At 35.5% G+C, this 24,681-nt stretch overlaps 1 protein-coding gene across 1 annotated transcript; it reads left to right on the top strand.

The window, feature by feature from the left end:
- Window positions 1-192: 192 nt before the first annotated feature.
- Window positions 193-24,562, top strand: lipf (lipase, gastric). The gene is made up of 10 exons (XM_067429887.1): window positions 193-343; window positions 1,059-1,170; window positions 8,648-8,765; window positions 13,762-13,960; window positions 17,529-17,638; window positions 17,955-18,091; window positions 22,090-22,236; window positions 22,324-22,395; window positions 23,252-23,320; window positions 23,747-24,562. The coding sequence occupies exons 1-10, from the start codon at window positions 321-323 to the stop codon at window positions 23,978-23,980; spliced, it is 1,221 nt and encodes a 406-aa protein (XP_067285988.1). The 5' UTR covers window positions 193-320; the 3' UTR covers window positions 23,981-24,562.
- The last annotated feature ends 119 nt before the right edge of the window (window positions 24,563-24,681 follow it).

Here is a 24,681-nt window from a genome sequence, read left to right as displayed (position 1 = left end):
TGTTGTTGTCGTATTCGAGATGAATTTATTTAAACGTGTCTTAACGTGTGGGCTAACTGATCAAAGCATAATTTAATAATTATTAGACGCATTGTCTAGAAACAAATATTTAAAGTATCAAATGACGACGTCACGAAGATAATAATGCTAATACATTTGTGAAGCTTTTTCAGGGAGGGAGACCGATTGATTAAAGGCTTTCAAGAACAGTGATCAGGTCATGATGTCATTGTCAGCTGATGTTAAAGCGTTTGTCAGAGTGTGGTTAGTAGGCTACTGACGCTCCACACGTTTGATATCAGTGACAGTGTGCTGCAACTATGGAGACCTCTACCGAAGTTGGGTAAGATTATTCAATGCTTAGGGGGCATTTCATACGTTTCATAGGTCATTGGTCTGTATCCGCTTAAAACAAACATGTTTAATTATGCGCTGCAAAGAATAGTATAAAATAGTATAATGGTGCAGTGCAGGTTACTCAACGAAATAGCCGTGAACGAAAATACTGTACGATAAAGTGTGTGAAGCTACTATGTAATTACAACGAGTTAAACGTTTTGCTTGCACTGACTGACCTCATGTATTTGTAACAGTATACAGTTTTGTTATTTCAAAAGCAGGCTTGGCCACTTGTGATTCAAACCAATGTGCTAACCGAATTGCTTTCGCTTTGTGAAAAATTCAGAGTAAAATTAAACATCGCTTAAACTATAATGTGCGTAATTAATATGGGCGCACATTATATTTACTGTACGGCCTTATAGTCCCATAATTTTTGATGGCAGAAATGTCAAATCTCCCCCCTCCCCCCTCAAACTGCTCTTATGTAACAAAATACAGTGTTCAGCAATGTTTTCTTTGGCAGCTTGTTTTGTTTGAACAATCTAGGATTTATCTACATTGACTTTTTAATGTATTGCTTTTCAGTCACGTGACACATGTTGAGCAACACTAATGTATGGCTGCTAAAGAAAATCGTTGCTTTTTAACATTGGTTTAGATTAGTGTCTTTGGAGAAGACCCTGTATGTTAATTTACTTTTTGTGAACATTCTGCAGAAAGATGTCACGGCTGGTCTTGTCTCTGGTGCTGCTTACACTTGGGCTGGTTAAGTGCAGGCCGCCTTTTCAGGACGAGGCAGGACTGGACCCTGAAGTCAATATGAACATCGTAAGTGACCATTACAACGTACATGTAATGCTGTTAAAAACAATGAGTGTTTTTCAGTACTAATCAGCAAATTGTCAATGAGAGCTAAAACACCATAAAGAATAACATCAGGTAAATTGGGTTGTGATCTTCATCTCAGTGTATGAAGTTATTCAACAACATTCTGATCAGCTTTGTGGATACTACCATTTACTTTGTGAAATGTAGAGTTATGGATAAATCTTTAACTTGCATAAATCTTAAAGGGTTAGTTCACGCAAAAATGAAATTGATGTCATTAATGACTCACCCTAATGTAGTTCCACACCCGTAAGACCTCCGTTCATCTTCAGAACACAGTTTAAGATATTTTATATTTAGTCCGAGAGCATATCCAAGTGTATACACACTATACTGTCCATGTCCAGAAAGGTAATAAAAACATCATCAAAGTAGTCCATATGTGACATCAGTTGGTTGATTAGAATCTCTTGAAGCATCGAAAATACATTTTGCTCCAAAAAATAACAAAAAGACTTTATTCAGCATTGTCTTCTCTTCCTTGTCTGTGTTCAATCCTCAAATAAAGATTCAAACGGTTATGAATCAGTGAATCGATCAATGATTCGGATCGCCAATATGTCACATGATTTCAGCAGTTTGACTGTTAGTCACGTTTCGAATCATGAATCAATGCACTGATTCACAACCGTTTAAATCTTTATTTGAGGAGTGAAAACAAACACGGAAGAGAAGACAATGCTGAATAAGGTCGTATTGTTTGTTATTTTTTGACCAAAATGTATTTTCGATGCTTCAAGAGATTCTAATTAACCAACTGATGTCACATATGGACTACTTTGATGATGTTTTAATTAGCTTTCTGGACATGAACAGTATAGTGTGCATACACTACTTAGATACGCTCTCGGACTAAATACAAAATATCTGAAACTGTGTTCCAAAAATGAACAGAGGACTTACAGGTGTGGAACGACATTAGGGTGAGTCATTAATGACATCAATTTCATTTTTGGGTGAAGCTTAATATAATTTAAAAAAGAGGTTTGCATTTATGTTTATCATATTTGATACATAAGGCTTTTATGGCCCATATAAGATGTAGTACGTACGAAGCCCCACATGACAGAAATATAACAAATTAGTACAACATGGCCACGGTTTAGAAAATGTGCGCACTATTTTACTAACAAATTAGTAAAACATGCTGACGCGTTAGTAAGTTATGGGAACAAATTGTTAATTTGTGGCCACAATATTTTTTTTTCTTCTCGAATTTGAAGCTCGCAGTCAAGGAGAAAAAAACACCACCTCTTTATCCAAACTGAGCAAAATTAAGCAATTTGGTTTAGTCTTATTTATATGGCCAATTTTTTTTTGCAATTTTGATATTTTGTAATATAAATCAATGAAATATTTTATAACAGTACAACAGACTTACAAAAATGCATTGACATATAAGTTACTTTGATGACTAACTGGTCTTGTATGACAAAGTTGCTCTGCTAGAAATCTGCTCTGCTAGCTTTCACTCAGCTGACATATTGTCTGTTGTGAACTTTGCACTAGATTTGTAATATTATTTCCAGTTCTCTGTTTTGACACGTGCTCTAGAAAGAAGTAGATTCATTAGTTGACCATCTCTAACATATTACATTTGAACTTTGTCCTTCCACATTTCACTGTGGCTCGCTCCATACGCAAACGTAATATATATAGGTACATGCATGAAATATACACTCAAATAGAGTAAAAACATACATCTATATGATGAAACCTATAGGTTTCCATATAGGATGAAAATGGTTTCATATATTTTTTTAAATATCTTTTAATACAAGTTGTGGACATGTACCTAGAGTGTTGCAATGCAGTGCACATAGCCAGGGAATGGACGGGGGCTTAAATTCAGAGAAATTCAGCCTATCCGGCCCATGAATTTACCCGTGAATGTGTTGCTGCATTTATGCCTTAAATTGGAATAAATAAATAATTTAAATAGGACAGGAACAAATAATGAAAGATATTATTGAATTTTCCCCAAATGCATTAAACAAACATTTTGTCACATAGAAATGCACTTGACAATAAAGCACTGTTTTTTTCCTATAGGATGTCGTAAAGTAAATGTACTGCTATTAAATTATCATTTACTCACCCTTCTGGTGTTCTAATCCTGTATTACTGTGAAACACAAAAGAAGGTTTTTTTTTTGTTTTGTTTTTTTTGGAAAATGTTGGTAGCCAAACAATTTTGAGATAAAAAAAAATAAAAATTCATACAGGTTTGGAATGACATTAGGGTGAGCAAATGATGACAGTTCAGGGTGAACTATCCCTTTAAAAACAGTAACATTTGTAAAGAGTTAACAATTTATGTAAGACGCTGATATTTTTATTTTACCAGGCTCTCATTAAATGTATTTTACTTCAATTAAAATTCATTAGAACTATTAAAAAGTTCATATGACATATTTAAAGAGAAGTAATCATCATCTTTAATTCTTGGGATTCAGGATTTAAAGCAGTTTTGTTAAATTATCCTTTGTAATTGCCCTAATGAAATTTACCATGGTTCTTACGGTTAAATCCAGTTTAACTGTAGTAGGCATATTAGTAAGATCATGGTTAAAAAAAAAAAAAAAAAAAAAAAAACATGCTTCTCATTATACAAAAAATATAATTATAATAATATGAAAACATGATAATAAATAATGATACATTATAAATGGCAACACTTTATTTTACAGTGTCCTTGTGACAAGTTACATGTAATTACTGTAGTAATAACTATAAATTATTCATTATTACATGCAACTAACCTTGAAGCGAACCCTAATCCTAACCCTATAGTAAGGTATATGTTGTTAATTAATAGTACACAGTACTTAAATGTATAATTACACTGTAACAAGGACACCTTAAAATAATGTGTAACCTAAAAAAAAATAGAATTTGTATCAAAAAAATAAACACATTGTAACACTGCAAACACATGTAAAAACTAAACAACAACTATAAAAATTATATTACAAAATATTTAATGGAAGTAATAATACTTGCGATATAAGGACATTTATGTCATATAATAAATTTAAGTATGGGTCTCCTTGGGAGCTGAATGCAGAGCACATAGTCATGTTATCACATTTCAAATCATTTGAGTCATACACATCCAAGTGTATATCTTGGTTCATAACCCTTTCAAATAAACCTTTTTTTAGTGTGTGAAAATGGGAACAGAAATGTTATTCACAGTTCAGCCTTTTTTTCATATTTGATATTAGACATCTTTATATAACATCTTTTCCCACGACTTTGAAAAGGAATTGTACTCTAAGTGACATGAGTTTGCACTTTCATGTGTGGTTAGATATGAAACAAGACTTGTTGGTTTAAATAATGCTATCTCATAATCATTGTTTGATAATTTGCAGAGGTCAGAAAACCATTTGTAGAAACACTGATAAGATGGTATTTTTTGGCTTAATACAATAACTATGTTTAATACTCTGTGTTTTACATACATTCACAAGGAGACTATTGAGCATTAGTCACTTGGGCTACTTAAGGGAATAGTTTAACCCATAAATTAAATTCTGTTATCATTTTTCATTCCAACGTGATAGGAGAATTTCAATACTCTTAACGCAGTTATTTTTCTTTTCAGTTTGTAGAGGCCAAGATCTGTCAAGATAAAGGAAAAAGAAACACTATACATCATTTGTAAAACATAAGTCTACCTTAAACCATACAATAGAACAGATACATGCAAAAAATCTTTTCTTTGTTTTTTTTTTTTTTTTGGGGGGGGGGGGGGGTAAATAATTTACCATTATTTATGGTAAATAATGCCATAAAATGTTTAATGTAACAAAATAGCAACAGTTTTTGTACTGCTGTAAAAAGTAAAAAGTAAAAAAAAGTAAAATGTAGGTTGGGGACTTGGTTCTATCCAGTTGTAACAGTAAAAAAGATGTCAATGTGTAATCAAAACAATTACACTAATATGAGTGGTGTAAAGTTGAGTAAATATATTAGCAACTTTTAATCTCTACTTCACAAAATTTTAGAATATGTATAAAGGTCCTTCTCAAAAAATTTGCATATTGTGATAAAGTTCATTATTTTCCTTAATGTAATGATACAAATTAAACGTTCATAAATTTTAGATTCATTGCACACCAACTGAAATATTTCAGGTCTTTTATTGTTTTAATACTGATGATTTTGGCATACAGCTCATGAAAACCCAAAATTCAAAAAAATCTCAAAAAATTAGCATATTTCATCTGACCAATAAAAGAAAATTGTTTTTAATACAAAAACAGTCAACCTTCAAATAATTATGTTCAGTTATGCACTCAATACTTGGTCGGGAATCCTTTTGCAGAAATGACTGCTTCAATGCGGAGTGGCATGGAGGCAATCAGCCTGTGGCACTGCTGAGGTGTTACGGAGGCCCAGGATGCTTCGATAGCGGCCTTAAGCTCATCCAGAGTGTTGGGTCTTGCATCTCTCAACTTTCTCTTCACAATATCCCACAGATTCTCTATGGGGTTCAGGTCAGGAGAGTTGGCAGGCCAGTTGAGCACAATAATACCATGGTCAGTAAACCATTTACCGGTGGTTTTGGCATTGAGCAGGTGCCAGGTCGTGCTGAAAAACAAAATCATCTCCATAAAGCTTTTTAGCAGATGGAAGCTTGAAGTGTTCCAAAATCTCCTGTATTAACCCTGCCCTTGATAAAACACAGTGGACCAACACCAGCAGCTGACATGGCACCCCAGACCATCACTGACTGTGAGTACTTGACACTGGACTTCAGGCCTTTTGGCATTTCCTTCTCCCCAGTCTTCCTCCAGACTCTGGCACCTTGATTTCCGAATGACATGCAAAATTTGCTTTCATCCGAAAAAAGTACTTTGGACCACTGAGCAACAGTCCAGTGCTGCTTCTCTGTAGCCCAAAAGTGGCTTGACCTGGGGAATGCGGCACCTGTAGCCCATTTCCTGCACACGCCTGTGCACGGTGGCTCTGGATGTTTCTACTCCAGACTCAGTCCACTGCTTCCGCAGGTCCCCCAAGGTCTGGAATCGGTCCTTCTCCACAATCTTCCTCAGGGTCCGGTCACCTCTTCTCATTGTGCAGCGTTTTTTGCCACACTTTTTCCTTCCCACAGACTTCCCACTGAGGTGCCTTAATACAGCACTCTGGAAACAGCCTATTCGTTCAGAAATTTCTTTCTGTGTCTTACCCTCTCGCTTGAGGGTGTCAATGATGGCCTTCTGGACAGGTCGGCAGTCTTACCCATAATTGCGGTTTTGAGTAATGAACCAGGCTGGGAGTTTTTAAAAGCCTCAGGAATCTTTTGCAGGTGTTTAGAGTTAATTAGTTGGTTCAGATGATTAGGTTAATAGCTCGTTTAGAGAACCTTTTCATGATATGCTAATTTTTTGAGATAGGAATTTTGGGTTTTCATGAGCTGTATGCCAAAATCATCAGTATTAAAACAATAAAAGACCTGAAATATTTCAGTTGGTGTGCAATGAATCTAAAATATATGAACGTTTAATTTTTATCATTACATTATGGAAAATAATTAACTTTATCACAATATGCTAATTTTTTGAGAAGGACCTGTATGTACTCCCTTTACTCCAATGCATTGGAGTAAAGTTCCAATGCAATTACATATTACATTTTGCATGGCACCTAACTCTTTCTTTATCTTTGTTCATTTTGCTACGAACTTGTCAACATGGCTACTTTACGTTAATGTCAGCACATTAGCAGGTAGTTGCTGAACATATGAGATAAGGACATGACTGCAGCCGAAACCAGCTTGTCCAGTGCATTTAGGCTTCAATTGTTTTTTAATTGATTTATCCATTATATTGAAGAAACATTTTTTAAAGAATATTGGTTTACTTGTGTCCTTTTCGAGCACACAAGCTTTACTACACTTGATTGTTTGTAATGCATTTACGAAGCTTGATTTATTTTGTTTTTGTAATAATAAAAATATGATCACTCTCCTCACAAATCAACACAAATGAGCCTACATTCAGGATGAGTAAAATACTTAATTACTGTTAAAACCAGATGCTCTAAGTCGACTTTTAACTTGTAATGGAGTAATTTTCGCTGTACTTTTACTAAAGATGCAATATGTAAAAAATTTGCAGTAAAATATCAGAGAAGGCCACTCGGCCAGTTTTATATATTTTGTTCAGTTGAGTACTTACAATATTTCAAATGTTTCCAACTATTTGTAAATTGTGAGAAAGTTGCTAAATTGAGTCCCCTGTCAATGGCCTCATATCCAGTTTTTGCTTTTACTGCCATAGAAACCATGATAACAGACGTAGAAAACTGCATTACGTCTAGCGGCACACAGTTGTAGTTTTGTTCAAACATTATCAATCAGCCTGTTTTTATATATATTAAAAAAGCTTTTTTTTTTTTAACTCATTTGAAAATTCTTAATTCCTAATATGAATATGTAAGGATAATGCAATTCAATTGTATGGAATTTAAATTACTATTTAACTACAATTACAATTAAAATTCATAAATCTTAAAAAAGGCTTACATTTCTTTAAGTGCATCTCTGACTAATACTAAAGATACACTTCAAATGATTTTGAGCTCAGTTATATTTGCTCTTGATTCAAGGAAAATGTCATTCTTTATAAGGCGACTATAAAGTTCTCCGAATTTTCCAATAGTTGATCGCATCTGCATTTTATCAGACTTCCTTTTGCGCTTTCATTCTGCAGATGTACACAAAACATTTATGGTTTTCCAAGGCACACTATTTCAGCAGAAAAAGAGGACAAATACCCCATCTCAGACAGAGAGTGAGAGAAAGAAGCACTACCCCCAGTGCTTACCCTCCCCTTAATGTGTGTTGAGCCAGCAGTGGGTTTATCCTTAAGTGGCCTAAAGTAGAATGAGCAGACAGAAGACCCAGGGGGAGTGGGAAATTGCAGAGCCTTTAATTATGCATGGGGAGATTGCATGGCAGGCCTGGAACCAACAAGCTCACACAGTTTCTTTGAAGTCTCTGATTATAATTTATCTCATATCTGGAGGAGGAGGAGGAGGAGCAGTGTGACTCCATACAGCTGAAATAATTGTGCTCTTGAAAAGACAAATAGCTAAACTAAGAATTTAAGCTGAAGTGGTGTTTTCTTTTTCCATTAGATTTAAAAACACTGCCATGCTGATGACTTGGGTTTACATTTCTTTTTCAAATGGATGACACTATACTGCTTTCATCAGAAAAGAAAAATGCTTGTGCTATTTTGAAGTGTTGTATTGTCTGAGGAAATAATGGCTCACTGAAAGTGTTTGCTATTCTACGTATATAACTTCCTTTATCTTACATGTAGGTGCATTTCCATTGATTTCTCCTTGCTGTAATGCTTCTCATGGACTTTGCCCGTGTTCACCACTGTGTTTGTCTCTTGTAGAGTGAGATCATCAAACACTGGGGCTACACAGCGGAAGAATTTGAAGTAGTTACAGAGGATGGGTACATCCTGAGCGTGAATCGAATCCCACATGGGGTCAAAAACAAGGATGGACAAGGTAAAGGTTTAAGTTGGGTAGCCAAATTATTTGAATGAGCCTAATTATGCTTCTGTTTAGCTTGCTTTAGCGTGAATTATTAAAGATAAGAGCTGTCTCCACTGACATAGTCACCTGAAAGAGTAATCAGCCATAGATGAGTGTCAAAGTAATACTACATGTATATTGCTTTAATATCATACATGTTATATGGTTAGTTAACTTCATGTATTCAGTTACGCTAATGCAATGTAATTAGGTTGCAAGTACAACTTGTACTAGTAATAATTACAATATAAGGTATTCTTACAATATTAGGATAATATTTAAAAAGTACATTTGTAAAGGCTTGATCTAAAAAAACACTCTGAGATGAAATACACCGTCACATGAACACACTGGGTGAGATGTTCATATGTGAACCTTGGCATCTTAACATCCCATGGTCTATTTAGTCATGTAGCAATTTAAAGAGGCAAAAGAACTGGTTTTAGATGAGTCAGCTTTATATGGAGGAGGACCTCCTGTAACACTCATATAACACAACCCACACATAATGTCTTCATAGTATTTTTCGTCTCATGAATATCTAGATCTCATGACCTCTCGTGATGCTGTGGGTCCTGTCCCACAACTGTAACACATCAAATAGTGCCATTTTATTATTCGTGTTTTACAGATATATATTATACACACACAGCTCTGGAAAATTTCTCAATGTTAAGTGTTTTTTTTTTTTTTTTCTAGAGTTATTTACAGTGAAGCTGAAATTATTGCATTATGGCCAACTATGATGATAAATACAATATTAATAAAAATAAAATTAATCTATAAAATAAAATACTACAAACTAAAACATTAAAAATAGTAACTCAAAAAGAAAACTATTAATACAAATAAAATCATTCAATTAAAAAAAAAATCTCTCTAAACCTCTCTCTCTCTCTCTCTCTCTCTCTCTCTCTCTCTCTCTCTCTCTCTCTCTCTCTTATATATATATATATATATATATATATATATATATATATATATATATATATATATATATGTATGTGTGTATATGTATAAGTTTTTATTTGTATTATTTTGTAATTAAATTATTTAACATTTAAGAGTGTTTTGTGCGTGTGCATGTGTGTACATACAATATATTAATATACATATATTTAATGCTCATCAACAGTTAATTTTTTCAAACTAAAGGGGTAGTTCACAAAAAACCAAAACAAAAATCCATAATTTACTGGCCCTCATGCAATTCCAGTTGTATATGACTTTCTTCTTTCAGTCAAACACAATCCAAGCTTTATAATGGTAGTGAATAGTAGATATCATTTTGAAGCTCAAAAAGTGCATCCATCCATCCATCATAAAAGTAATCCATATTGTGTTAATAAATGCCTTCAGAACCGAAGCAATGAATTTTTGTAAGAAAAACATCCATATTTCTAACTTCATAAACTTTATAAATCATTCCCATTATAAAGTTTGGAAAAGCAAGGGTATTTTTAATATAACTGATTGTGTTTGGCTAAAGAGGAAAGTCATATATGCCTAGAGTGACTTGAGGGTGAGTAAATTATGGGATAATATTCAGTTTGGCAGTTTAATAATAACACTGTTTAACACTGTTGTTAAATGTAATACATATTGTTATGGTTTTAGTTTATTATTATTATTATTATATCGATTTTAGTTTTTATTAGATTATTTTATCATAATTATTTGGGCGTAAAATGACAAATTTAATTTTATCTGTATCAGCAAGAATTGTGATAGGTGCATCACGAGAATAAATCAATGGCAGGTATGATGTCAACAACTGAATCTCTGTGAAGTTACAGCAGGCTGAAATCAGTTCAGTGCTATTGTGGTGTTAATGTTCTATTCACTATTCAATAGTTATTCTGAAATCAGTATTCAGTTTGATATTTAGCGCTACCCATATTTCATTAATGAGCAGAGAGATCTCTAAAGCTCATGCTTTCACACTAATCTCGCCAGGGACGCCACTGGAGCGGAAAACCAATTCAACAGCCATACATCAGCTTCCACTCTCCCTCGCTGTGCTAACACAATGTCTCATGTTATTCTAAATGAGAATACATTTCCCCGACACAAATCCCTCTGCTGGAGGATTTGAGGGCCTTTGAGAAACTTTGGCCTTGTGCATCTTTGCTTTTCACTCATTGTATTAGATTAAGGGTGTTGTTGGCTGCGTTCTCGTGTTTGACCTTCAGAATAAAATTGGCTTATGCAAATGAATGTGTGGAAATGCGTTCGGTACGTTTATAACCATACTTAATCAGGAAACCTGGGAATTATGAAGACCAAGACAAACCCTGCATGCCGTTTTTTTGTTTTATGCTGATCTTAAGGCTGTGTGTGTTTGTGTGCGCTGGGAGCTGGTAAATGTTAATAATGAATTCTGATATGTGATAAATAAGTAAAGAGCCATCAAGCTGTTTGTTTCAGTGGATGGCTGGTGCTAAGTGCTGTGACGTTGGGTGTGATAAGCACAGAAGCTCTGAGGTGGCAACTCATTTCCTGCTGTCCCAATTCTCCATGTCACATGGGACACTAGTGGCTCGAAAAAAGAACACTAGGGAATGACAATTTTTTTTAGAGCCAAGTGAGGTTTCATCAAGACAGTCTCACCTGAGAGAGTGCACACTGATTTTTTTCTGTGGATCTATTAATCAATTCAAAAATACATTACATGCACACGATGTGATGTGATGTGATTTTTATTTATTTATTTATTTATTTATTTATTTATTTATTTATTTACAATCAAAATGCCATTGTGATAAAACTGTCCTAATATAAAAATGGGAAAACATATTTGTGTGTTTCTTAGAGAGAAAAAATATATATTTTTATCAAAACTGCCTAACTGATAATTAATATTTTAAAAACTTTTTTCTGCCATATCAAATCATAGGGTTCGACCAACAATTAGAAATATGCAGGGGGGGTGGGACATAAATAGTAAATATCATAGAAAGTACCTCTCATGAAGTTATTTTAAAAATAAATAACTTCAATTGATTCATTTAATTGAAATTTTTATAAATTTATTTATTTGTTTATTTATTTAAAGGTGCACTGTGTAATTTTTAGCGGCATCTAGCAGTAAGGTTGCGAACTGCAACCGCTCACCCATTCCTTTTAAAGCACATAGAGAAGCTACAGTGGCCAACACAGGACAAAGCTGTCACCTGAGACAGCAGAGAGTAGCTAGCGGTCTTTAGAGCAGTTTGTTCATTATAAGGGTTACTGTAGAAACATGGTGACCTCACTGTAAATAGACACACATAACGGTTAATTATGTAAGGTCTTTATACACCACTGAAAACATACTTATGTATATTATATTGCATTTCTGTCAATCGATCCTCATAAATATTATACACTGCACCTTTAAAAAGTAAAATAAAAGACTCGTGTAGGTTGCCACCTGTGCAATAAGTCCATTCATGAAATGTCCAAATACTCCATGGTCAACTGTTAGTGGTTTTATAACAAAGTGAAACAATTGGGAACAAATGCAACTCAGACATGAAGTGGTAGGCCACGTAAAATCACAGAGCAGGGTCAGCGCATGCTGAGGTGCACCATGCGCAGAAGTCACCATATTACTGCAGAATCAAAAACTACAGACCTCCAAACTTATTGTGGCCTTCAAATTAGCTCAAGAACAGTGCGTACAGAGCTTCATGAAATTGATTTCCATGGCTGAGCAGCTACATCCAAGCATTACATCACCAACTGTAATGCAAAGTGTCGGATGCAGAGGTGTAAAGCACGCCACCACTGGACTCTAGAGCAGTGGAGACACGTTCTCTGGAGTGAATCAAGCTTCTCTGTCTGGCAATCTGATAGATGAGTCTGGGTTTGGTGGTTGCCAGGAGAACGGTACCTGCCTGATTGCATTGTGCCACACACTGTTAATAATATAATAAAAAGCCACACAAAGTTTGGAGGTCTGTAACTATTTACTCAGCAAAGTTATTAACTTCAGCGCACTGTACGCTGACCCCGCTCTGTGATTTTACTTGAGTTGCTGTTGTTCGCAATTGCTTCCACTTTGTTATAATACCACTAATAGTCTACCATGGAATATTCAGAGGAAATTTTGTGAATGGACTTACTGAGCTCCTGAGAGTGACCCAATGTTTGTAGAAGCAGTCTGCATGCCTAGGTGCTTGATTTTATACACCTGTGGCCTTGGAATTCAATGATTCAATTGATATCAATGATTTGGAGGGGTGCCCCAATACTTTTGGCAGTATGAGGTTTTTTTCTTTCCTTTCAACTTAATTTCTCATAAACGCTATTGTGACTCAGTGTTCTACAGTTATGTAAAATGTAAAGTCTCTGCACTATTGCTAAAGTCTTGTTGTGTGAGTTGCCGGGTTTAAGGGGGTAGAAGGAATGACTGGTATGAAGTCAAACAATGATATCAGCCCAAGGTCTGTTTGTGCTACTAAGAGGACCAGCTCACTTCCTGTTTCTGACAGATATTCACGATAAAGATCCCAAAAAAGAAAGGATGGCATTATCAGTATAACAGTATAAAGCTAATGCACATACTCCCTCTGCTGGCTAAATGTGTTATCTTTATTTAAAAAAATAAAAGAAAACGTGACATATGAGGAAACAAAGATGTATAATGACATAGGTATGACAGGTATTACAAGGAGAGGGTGTATTACCCATGTCCCCACTTTTCAAGATGCTTTTTTTAGAAAGTAAAAATGCAGAATGTTTCCTGTGATGGGTAGGTTTAGGGGCAGGGGCAGTGTAAGGGGATCGAAAATACGGTTTGTACAGTATAAAAACCATTACGCTTATGAAATGTCCCCTTATGTCACGAGAGAGAGAGAGAGAGAGAGAGAGAGAGAGAGAGAGAGAGAGAGAGAGAGAGAGAGAGAGAGAGAGAGAGAGAGAAAAATTCACATCCATTGAAAGGTTTTGTGACCCATTTTGTACTCTCGGTTTATGTTTATGACAGAAGCCAAGCCCGTAGTGTTCCTCCAACATGGTCTTCTTGCTGCTGGAAGTAACTGGGTGACAAACCTGCCCAACACCAGCCTGGGTTTCCTCCTAGCCGATGCTGGATTTGACGTGTGGATGGGCAACAGTCGTGGGAACACCTGGTCCAGAAAACATGTCAGCCTTGACCCTAAACAGAAAGAATACTGGCAGTTCAGGTACAATAATAAAAAAATTATGAAAGTGTTTATGAATAATATTTAACGTTTACTCTGCTCACACTTGGCCAACAAATACCAAACTTTACACTTTTAAAAACATTTTAAAATGTGAAAATTCACTTTTGTCATGATCATATTATTTATATTGTAAGGGGTCATATTTCACACATACACTACTATTCAAAAGTTTTAATGTTTTTGAAAGAAGTCTCATGCTCATTAAAGCTTTATTTGATCAAAAATACAGTATAAACATGAATATTGTGAAATACTAATTATTTTTTATTTTAAATATATTAATATATTTCATAATTCAATTAAATCCTATGCAGGTGCTGAAAATAGATTACAATATCACCATAATTAGAATATAATCAAAAAGTAGATTTATTTCACTAATTCCATTCAAAAAGTGAAACTTAGTTATATTCACTGATTCACTGATATTTATTTTCATTTTGATGATTATAACTGATAACTAAGGAAAATCCCAAATTCAGTATATCAGAAAATTAGAATATTATTTAAGACCAATACAAAGAAAGGATTTTTAAATATCTTGGCCAACTCAAAAAGTATGAGCATGTACAGCACTCAATACTTAGTTGGGGCTCCCTTTTCCTGAATACTGCAGCAATGCGGCGTGGCATGAAGTCGATCGGTCTGTGGCACGGCTCAGGTGTTATGAGAGCCCAGGTTGCTCTGATAGTGGCCTTCAGCTCTTCTGCATTGTTGGGTCTGGCATATCGTATCTTCCTCTTCACAATACAATATAGAAAATCTATGGGGTTAAGGTCAGGCGAGTTTGCTGGCTAATTAAGAACAGGGATACCATAGTCCTTAAACCAGGTACTGGTGCCAAGTCCTGTTGGAAAATGAAATCTGCATCTTCTTAAAGTTGGTCAGCAGCAGGAAGCATTAAGTGCTCTAAAACTTCCTGGTATACAGCTGCATTGACCTTGGACCTTTAGAAAACACAGTAGACCAACACCCGCAGATGACATGCCACCTCAAACCATCACTGACTGAGGAAACTTTATAATGGACCTCAGGCAACATGGATTGTGTGCATCTCCTCTCTTCCTCCAGACTCTGGGACCCTGATTTCCAAAGGAAATGCACAATTGACTTTTATCAGAGAACATAACTTTGGACCACTCAGCAGCAGTCCAGTCCTTTTTGTCTTTAGCCAAGGCAAGATGCTTCTACCGCTGTTTGTTGTTCAAGAGTGACTTGACACAAGGAATGTAACAGCTGAAACCCATGTCTTGCATACGTCTGTGTGTAGTGATTCTTGAAGCACTGACTCCAGCTGCAGGCCACTCTTTTTGAATCACCGCAACATTTTTGTTTTGTTTTACAATCCTCTCCAGGGTGCGCTTATCCCTATTGCTTTTACACTTTTTTTCGACCACATCTTTTTCTTCCATTCGCCTCTTTATTAATGTGCTTGGGCACAGACCTCTGTAAACAGCCAGCCTCTATTGCAATGACCTTTTGTGTCTTGCCCTCCTTGTGCAAGGTGTCAATGGTCGTCTTTTTGGCAACTGTCAAGTCAGGAGTCTTCCATAGGATTGTGTAGCCTACAGAACTAGATTGAGAGACAATTTAAAGGCCTTTGCAGGTGTTTTGAGTTAATTAGCTGATTAGTAGGGCTGGGAATCGATTCCAAAACTAATCAATTCCTCAATTCCATCAAGGGGAATCGACTCCAATTTAAGAGTCATTTTCAGTTCTACAGAGTTTAGCAATAATTTGTCTCTCACTCACTAATGATTATAAGTCCATTTAATTTCTGCAAAATGTTATTTTGGACAGTTCGTTTCAACGAACCAGTTAAAAATAAAATAATTAAGCTGTTATTTTGCGTCATTGCATAATGACGTCACTAGAACGTAATTCTAACAACTTATTTTTATGGTATGCCATGTTGAAACAGTCAAATAAAGCCATATGTGAGCACATACTGCTGATAATTATACTACCCTTTATTAACTTAGATTAATGGTGCTAGAAGTTTACTACATTTTTCACACAAAAACTCTGTAGGCTAATTTTAGTTTAAATCATGAAACATTCATGTTTTCCCCCAACGGTAGGTTTTGAGCACTGCTTACAGATGCAGATGTGAGGGTATTATTTTCATTTTCTATAATCTGATGATAATTCTAAAAGAAAATGCGCCTATAGTACAGATGAATGACAGCCTCTACTGTTGCTATAGTACCAAATGCAACTTCCTCGCGCATCTGATTGTGACAAATAAACTGCGCACTCTTATAGTATTGTTTTTGTTAATATTGTGGTTGCTTTGTCTTGTACGTTCTTTCAGTAAACGTAGTCATTAACTTAACTGTTGACATGCATTTTAGACATGTCATGTAGTTTTAACCATGCAATAAATGCACATCCTTGGATAATGTGCTATCCTTTTTATCTATTAAATCACATCTACTGCTGGGTTATATGGGCCATTTCAGGAGCATCCATAATTTAAAATCAATTAAAGTTATTAAAATGTATCTTTTATTTTACAAATACATTTCAGAGAAGGATACTTTCTACATCCTTGTATCCTGCGGTCACTCTGGACCTAGGTTCCTCCATCTATTTTGTAAAAAAAAGAAGAAAAGAATCAAAAATGAAAATTCCATCGATTCCGGAACCAGGAATTGGATTCGAAATCGATTACAAAAATGTAGGAATCGAACAGCCCTACTGATTAGAGTGTGGCATCAGGTGTCTTCAGTATTGAACCTTTTCACAATATTCTAATTTTCTGAGATAGTGAATTTATGTATATGAGATAATAAAGTTGTTATAGTTGTTATAATCATCAAAATTAAAATAAAAAAACATTTGAAATGTGTATAATGAATGAATATATTTATAAAGTTTCACTTTTTTAATGTAAATAGTGAAATCAATCTTTTTTATGATTTATGATTCTAATTATATGACCAGCACCTGTAATAACAAAGCTGAATTTTCGGCAGCAATTACTCTAATTTCTTTTTTATTATCATCATTGTTAAAAAACTGTTGTGCTGCTTAATATTTTTTGTGGAAACCATGATACTTTTCTTTAGGATTCTTTGATTAATAGAAAGTTTAAAAGAACAGCATTTATTTGAAATCTTTTGTATACATGGGTTTCTTGTCAGCTTTGAACAGTAGCAAATTTAGAGTTAAAGTTTGATTTATTTTTCATTGCAAATATTTAAGCATTTATTACCTCTTTTAAACACGAGACTTGTGTGCAAAGCATTAAAACCTTGTCTTACCTCAATTTTAAACATTTCGAAACATGTTTTCCTTACCTCCTAAGCTTTGGTATTTCCTTCAGGAAATGCAAATCTAGGTTTTATTTAGAGAATTCTCAATTGGATAAGTAATGTATGATTCAGAATCCTGAACTCAAAATCTGTTTTTCTCTGTGTGTGTGCGTGTGCGTGTGCGTGTGCGTGTGCGTGTGCGTGTGCGTGTGCGTGTGCGTGTGCGTGCGCGTGCGCGTGCGCGTGCGCGTGCGCGTGCGCGTGCGTGTGTGCGCGCGTGTGTGTGGCAGTCATGATGAATTGGCTAAGAAGGATCTTCCTGCAGTGATAAACTTCATTACAAAGACAACTGGCCAGGAGCAAATCTTTTATGTGGGCCATTCCCAGGGAACCACTATAGGTATCACCCATTCTCTAAGCATTTCACAGTGATTCATTATTTTGAAATGTGGAAATGTGATCCAGGGTTGCTATTCATCAAATCACAGGTCTACAAATTATGCTCAAAGATGTGCTGTGCATTATGCATTGTCTCGCACGGACAGTAGACAAATGCTGAATGTGTAATCGTGTGGAAACATCCCACAGGTCACAGCTGCTACAGTACTTCACACTTTTAGCTATGCATGACGTGATTCCAAGCCATATATATTTTATTTATTTATTATTTATTTGTTTCTGAATAACTTCCTGTTCTTAACTCTCTTGCTTCTCAGCATTTATGGCTTTCTCTACAATGCCGGAGCTGGCCAGCAAAATCAAGATGTTCTTTGCCCTGGCTCCTGTCGCCACAGTGGGATTGACTAAAAGCCCCATGGCCAAATTGTCTGTAATTCCAGAGTTTCTCATTTGGGTGAGCAGTTTATTTAAAACACTATGTAGCTCTGTAGCAAACAACCCTATTGCCTACTTAGGTGGCTGCCTTATAACGGCCATGAAACCTCAAGTCACTAATTTGGAACGCTCTATACAGTAAGCAATACTCGCTATCAATTTTAATAGAATGACATTAGAATTTTGCTAAGCTCACAGCATGATACAATACAGAAATAACTAAAAATGCATAGCACACACAAATATTAGATAAAATAAGGATTTAAATGACACTTTTTAAATTATATTATAGTATGAATTATAAGTTTCCACATTTCTTCTTTTTTTGTTGTTGCGTATTTTATGCCATTATGCTAAGGTTATGGAAAAGAGCATATAATTTATTTATTTTTTAAATGTACAGATTCAAAAATATATATATTAAGTATATATATAATATATATATAAGTATTAAGTATTTGTTTCAGATTTGTGTAGGTCCTAAAAAAACATTAATTGTAATGCTACAGAAATCATTAGTCATTCAAAGTCCTTAAGTATTTAAGTTGGTAGACTTTTTAAAAAGGTTTATTAAGTAAGGGATAATGTACACCCAGCCGGTTGTTATCGCAGAATAAACGCGGAGGGATCTTGCATCACTCTGAAGGGGTTTATTCTGCGATAACAACCGGCTGGGTGTACATTATCCCGCTTATTACACGGCTAGTCTGAAATAAATAGTTATTAGACACAAAATATTGTCTTGAGATTAAATATATTACTTGCTCTTACGCAAAGCTTCCGCGAAGAAAAACAGTTCCAACCTTCTTTAAGCCTTTATCTATTGCTGAAGATTTGCCATATGCCCTTGCTAAATGTTGAAAATGAATGCTGAAAGGGTTTGTTCACCCAAAAATGAAACCAAGCCTATGATTTACTCACCCTCAAGTTATCATAGGTGTATATGACATTCTTCTTTCAGACAAATACAATTCGGAGTTATATTTTAAAAGTCCAGGCTAACGTTAATCCAAGCAGTAGTTGTAGTTGTGTTTGAAGTCCATAAAAAATGCAGCTGTCCGTCAAATAGCGTACTCCACACGGCTCCGATGGGTTAATAGAGCCTTCTGATTCGAATCTATGCGTTTGTGTAAGGAAAAATATCTATATTAAAAACGTTATAAAGGAAACCTGTCTTAAAGTCTTCCATTGTAACCCCCGGCTGTTTGAGCCACAAGATGGCGCCAGCGTTAAGCATAGAAGTAGTACCGGTCAAGATAACTTGTAGTACCCGTATGAGCGGTTGTTATCTGGAAATAACATACCGCTGGAATGACCAATCAGAATCAAGTATTTCACAGCGCTGTGTAATAAAATCCTTTACTGCATGGCTAGCCGTGGATTATCCCGCTTATACCTTGGTTATTAGCTAGTTAAAAAAAATGTTAAAGATGTAACTGATGTTTACAGTGTAATTTTTTAACAGACGGGTTAAAATGACAGTTATTTTCTTAACTTACTAGTTAGTTAGTTAGTTCTAGCACTGCGTCCGCTTTGAATAAAGTAGAGCCATCAGATTGTTTCTTTTATGAGCGAAATATCACATTTATTTAAATTCATTATTAAAAGAGAGAGACAAAGAACTGAAAGAGAACGATCAGAGAGGGAGAGTGAGATAGAGAGAGATGCGTGTGCGATTTACCTGCACTATGCATCTCTTCTTTAAAATCAGTCTAAGAAGTACCCTCGTTGCTTAAAAGGGTGGTTCCGTGTTTTTTTTCAAGGCTTGGTTGTGTATATGGGGCGCAGTATAACATGTCTTAATACTTCTTCTTTTCTTTTTTTACACATTTTTTACGTATTTTTCTTATATTTTACCTTTATTCCACACCACTTTCTCCACTGTCCTTTGAACGGCTCGTTTGCTTTCTGCTTCTATGAAGTCCATCCCCCCCAAAAAACGCAATGGTCTTAGATTGGTTAGATGTAGTTTCCTGTATTTTTATTGACTTTATTGAAGTGCCAAGCACAGGTTGTCCAGAAACGCCACGCCCCTTACCGTGATGGGTAGAAGTCACATCTGGGGCAGTGTTAATGTTAATAGCAAGGGTTTATGATGTCACCAACCCGGGAAGAACCTCGTTGTAGTCCAAACCGGGCAATAAACTGCCGTAACTTTAAAAAGACAATATCTCTGTTTGCATTGAACTTTCAGCGCTGTAACTTTGCAGATACTGTTTATGCTCAAGCAGCAACATTACACACTAACTAAAGTTAAAAAAGTGAAATCGCATGCAACCACCCCTTTAAGCATATTGTGAACATAGGCTAACTTAAAGGTAAAACTATTTAGTATTTTTGCAATAAAATTTCCAAAAACCACTAGACCAGTGTTATATATTTTGTTCAGTTGAGTACTTACAATATCCCAAATGTTTCCAACTATTTGTAAATAATTGTGAGAAAATAGCTTTTTTAACTAAGGACCGGGACGTTTCAGCATAGCGTTTGAGCGAGTCGCCTGTCAATCGCGTCATATCTTTTCTCATAGCAGTGTGAACATGTCACATCAGTGCCGAGCGAACACACAGAGTAACATCATAACATAATTTTAAACACACTTAAATGTATCTAATATGATAAACAGAGCTGCTTTACCTTATAATCATGAACGGAAAAAGTGGAAGCGACTGTGTCCCGTCCCGTCATAATAAAAGTCCCGGTACTCGCGAGCCGTTTGTTTGTATAACAATCGCTCCAGCGGCCTGCTCAGCTCCACAACACTTGGTTCATCTCTGCTTCATACTACAGTAACGTTAATAACCGCATTCATGAACATGATTTCTGCCCAAGTCCTATTTTCCAACAGCTGTGAGGTGAAGACCACATGTCCCAAGATACTTGGCGTCATCAAATACGCCTTTGTTTAGAATAGGCACCCACTAGTGGACGGAAAGTTGCATAGTGCACCTTTAAGGATTCTTTTATGGATTTATTACAATTATTTTTGAATGACAGGCAACACTGACAGTGTTAAAGCAATCTTTATTTGAACTAATAATATCATTTATTTAAATCATTTATGTAGAGTGTGAAATAAACCCGGCATCTCTAACCACAGTTTAGGTTACTATGTAGCCTATAAAGACACATTACATTTAATGAAATACATGAAATTACATTAAAAAAATCAAACAGAAATTTTGTTTTTGGTGATTATCTTGAAATTAGGTTTAGGCTTGGAAATTAAATTGTTTTGCTTTGCTTGTTGAGGTTCTAGATGCCAGTTTATAAAGTTTTACAGTGACTGTCAATGTGTTATTCGTAGTGACCCATGATATATTTATTTTGTGTTTTTCCTAGAATGGGGGACGTATTACAAAACATCCAGTGGCACATGCCAATCAAATCATCTAAAATACAAACAAAATTAGGCTATTTATTTAGGATTTTGTCACAATTACGTGAGTATAGGTGCTCAAGTAATATGTCAGTCACTACTGGAAGTGTCACGACACACGGCGACATGTTCCACGACTCTGTGTCATTCAGGTGTGTTTGTGTCAGTGTGTCGCGATAGTGTCAGTGACACATGCCATTATCCACTGGCATATGCCAGTGAAGACCAGATGTGCCAATACTCATAGTGACGTGCCATTGGCTTCTGTGTGTCACGTCATGTCACTTAATGTTAATACCACATATATGTATACATATACATATCTATGGTTGATACTGCCACTGTCACTCTACTTTATAGTGCGGATTCATATCAAACTGTAATCAAACTGACTGGAACTACCTGTGCATTAAACGATTTTACTGCACACCTTCCAGCCAATCAGAATCGAGTATTTAAACAGACCATCCATGGTATAGTATTTGTACAGACACAAAAGTAATTTAGAAACCTATTTACTTGAGCTCCATTAAGTTAAACATAAAAATTGGAGTCAACTCACGAGGATACACACTCACATGATAATTTTTTAGATAATATCAGCATATTCATTATGTGTTTTTTGTTTTAATTTGCAGGATCTCTTTGGAAGTAAAGACTTTATGCCTCAGAATGACTTGATTAAGTTTTTTGCCACTGAATTCTGCAGCAGAAAGCCTTTGAGTGTGCTGTGTGGAAACATCTTCTTTCTCCTCTGTGGTTTTGATGAGAAGAACCTGAACATGGTATTAACCTCTTAAGCTTTGTTAAATTATGCTCCTTTGTCTCAATGGATTTTGGAATGTCCTTTACGAGTCGTCTCCATCTTTCAGAGCAGAACGCCAGTGTACACAACACACTGCCCAGCAGGAACCTCAGTCCAGAACATGGTTCATTGGGCTCAGGTAAAAAAAAAAAAAAAAACTACAACTACAGAAACCTATCTGTGACATGTTCATATGCCTTACTAAATGTCCCTTTCCATGTGCTACATTTTAAAACATCCCCACATTATTTACTCAAAATGAGTGAAAGCACAAACACCAGAGGTTGTGACAGTTCCTTCATCTGTCTCGGAGTACAATATCAATGTGAAGTGATAGAGCAGAGAGGAATTTAGTTGTCACAATAGGGCTTTAGGTGAGTCCCATTTGACATTTTTCTGGACCTGCTGGACTTTTGCTTTTTATTTCCTTTAAGTTAAAACACTTCTTCTTTTTTTTTTATCAGAATCAGAATTCTACACAATAAAAGTCATCCAATAATACATTTTCAGAATAATAGGCATAGAATAAAATTATTTATTGTCCCATTTGGGTTAACTCATTACTGTTATATGGAAAGCTTTAAGTGGCTAGACGGCTCCAGCGTGAACACATCAATGCCTTCCTAAAATATTGCAAAATTCTGAGTGACTAAAGTGTCTGCTATATGCGTAAATGTAATGTAAATGATTCCAGTGGGAGAGTAGTTATTAGTAGCAATTATCATAATAAAGATACATACAAACCTTTCTCAGTATGTGTTGGGGCTGCTTCACACTGCCCTACCAAACACACACAAACATCATCATCTTAATGTAAAGATGACCGTTGGTTTTATAATAACTGTCATATTCACACTGAGCCAAAAAAACACTCAGGGTCCAACACAACCCAACAACCACAATTTGGTGATTAAGAAAGCACATTCATAAATATCCACCTTCTACTTAATTTTTTTAACCTGATTTTTAATACATTTCTTGTATTCTTTGTACAGGCTGTGAAATCCAGTACACTTATGGCATATGATTATGGAAAAAGTGGAAATATGGCACATTATAATCAGGTAATGTTGAAGACTCCTCTTAATGTTTTTCTCCTCTTAAAGGGACAATCCACCCACAAATGAAAATTATTAATTACCATCATGCATTTCTTTCTTCTGTTAAACACAAAATAAGACTTTTTAAAGTATGTTGGTGACCAAACAATTTTGCTTTACATTGACTTCCAAATCTGTTTGGCTGCTAACATTATTCAAAATATCTTTTGTGTACAACGGAAGATAGCCATACAGGAACTTGATTAATTTTTTATTGGACTATCCCTTCAATTTAACACACCTAACAAACAGACATTTTGGAAATGCTTAAGACTCGTATTAGGACAAATGTGTAATGTTTTCTGTCACTCAGAGGACTAGAGTTCTAAGTCAGTAGTAAAACTGCCCTATTCCTGAAGTTTAAAGGTCTCTTCTTGCTTCCCCGTCCAGTCAACCCCTCCTCTGTACAATGTGAGGGACATGATGGTACCTACAGCTTTGTGGTCTGGTGGGCAGGACACACTGGCAGATCCTCAGGATGTGGCTCTACTGCTCACACAGATACCTAAATTAATGTACCACCGCAACATTGATCACTGGGAACACCTTGACTTCATCTGGGGCTTGGATGCCCCTCAAGAGATGTACAACAAAATGATTGAAATTATGAGGGAGTATGTGTGAAAAGACCATTTGATTGAGCAGGTTTTAACAGCAATTTGTTTTTACCATGCTTTGAGCTTAAAGGGATAGTTGAACCAAAAATAGTCAGTAATCAGTAGTCAGTTTTAATGGGGCCCCATTGACTTACATAGTATTTAATTTGGTTACCCATATTCGTCAAAATAACTTTTGTGTTCAGCAGAAGAAAGAAATTCATACGGGTTTTGAACAACTTGAGGGTGAGTAAATAATGACAGAACTTTATTTTTGGGTGAACTATCTATTTAATCTAATGCTTTTCTACCTCTGTTTGTTCAGTTGTTTGAGGTGCTGGTAACCCAATCTGCATATTTCAATGTATAGTTGACATAAGCTGATTTAAGCCTTTGAGCTGTCACCTATTGAGTTTACGCTCGTATTGTATGTAATCAGGTGGTGCCTTTTAATGTCTTTTAAAGGACATGCACTTTTAATACATTTTTCATTTTTAGCTTTTACTAACCACTACACTGTACTGTAGCATTTCATGACCTGTCTTATGGCCGAATGTAATGGATTCTGTAACTCATGACTTGAAACCCATTAAACATACATTGATACAGAGACATGTGTATACAGAAAATTACCTCCTTGAGTGAGAGGTTTTATTTTTTAACCAACATGGCACAAACCAAATCCATATTATACCTTACAGTGAAAAAAAACTAACTTTCACACACTTT

Source organism: Pseudorasbora parva, chromosome 21, assembly GCF_024679245.1.
Source record: "Pseudorasbora parva isolate DD20220531a chromosome 21, ASM2467924v1, whole genome shotgun sequence".
Classification (NCBI taxonomy): Eukaryota; Metazoa; Chordata; class Actinopteri; order Cypriniformes; family Gobionidae; genus Pseudorasbora; species Pseudorasbora parva.
The sequence above is the reverse complement of the archived record's forward strand: the minus strand, read 5'-3'. Positions and strand labels throughout refer to the sequence as shown.

Bases quoted from the DNA above. Each gene is read 5' to 3' on its own strand.
- lipf (XM_067429887.1), top strand. From the start codon at position 321: ATGGAGACCTCTACCGAAGTTGG. The intron at 1,171-8,647 runs GTAAGTGACCAT...TGTCTCTTGTAG, and splicing joins CTGAAGTCAATATGAACATC to AGTGAGATCATCAAACACTG. The intron at 22,396-23,251 runs GTAAAAAAAAAA...TTCTTTGTACAG, and splicing joins ACATGGTTCATTGGGCTCAG to GCTGTGAAATCCAGTACACT.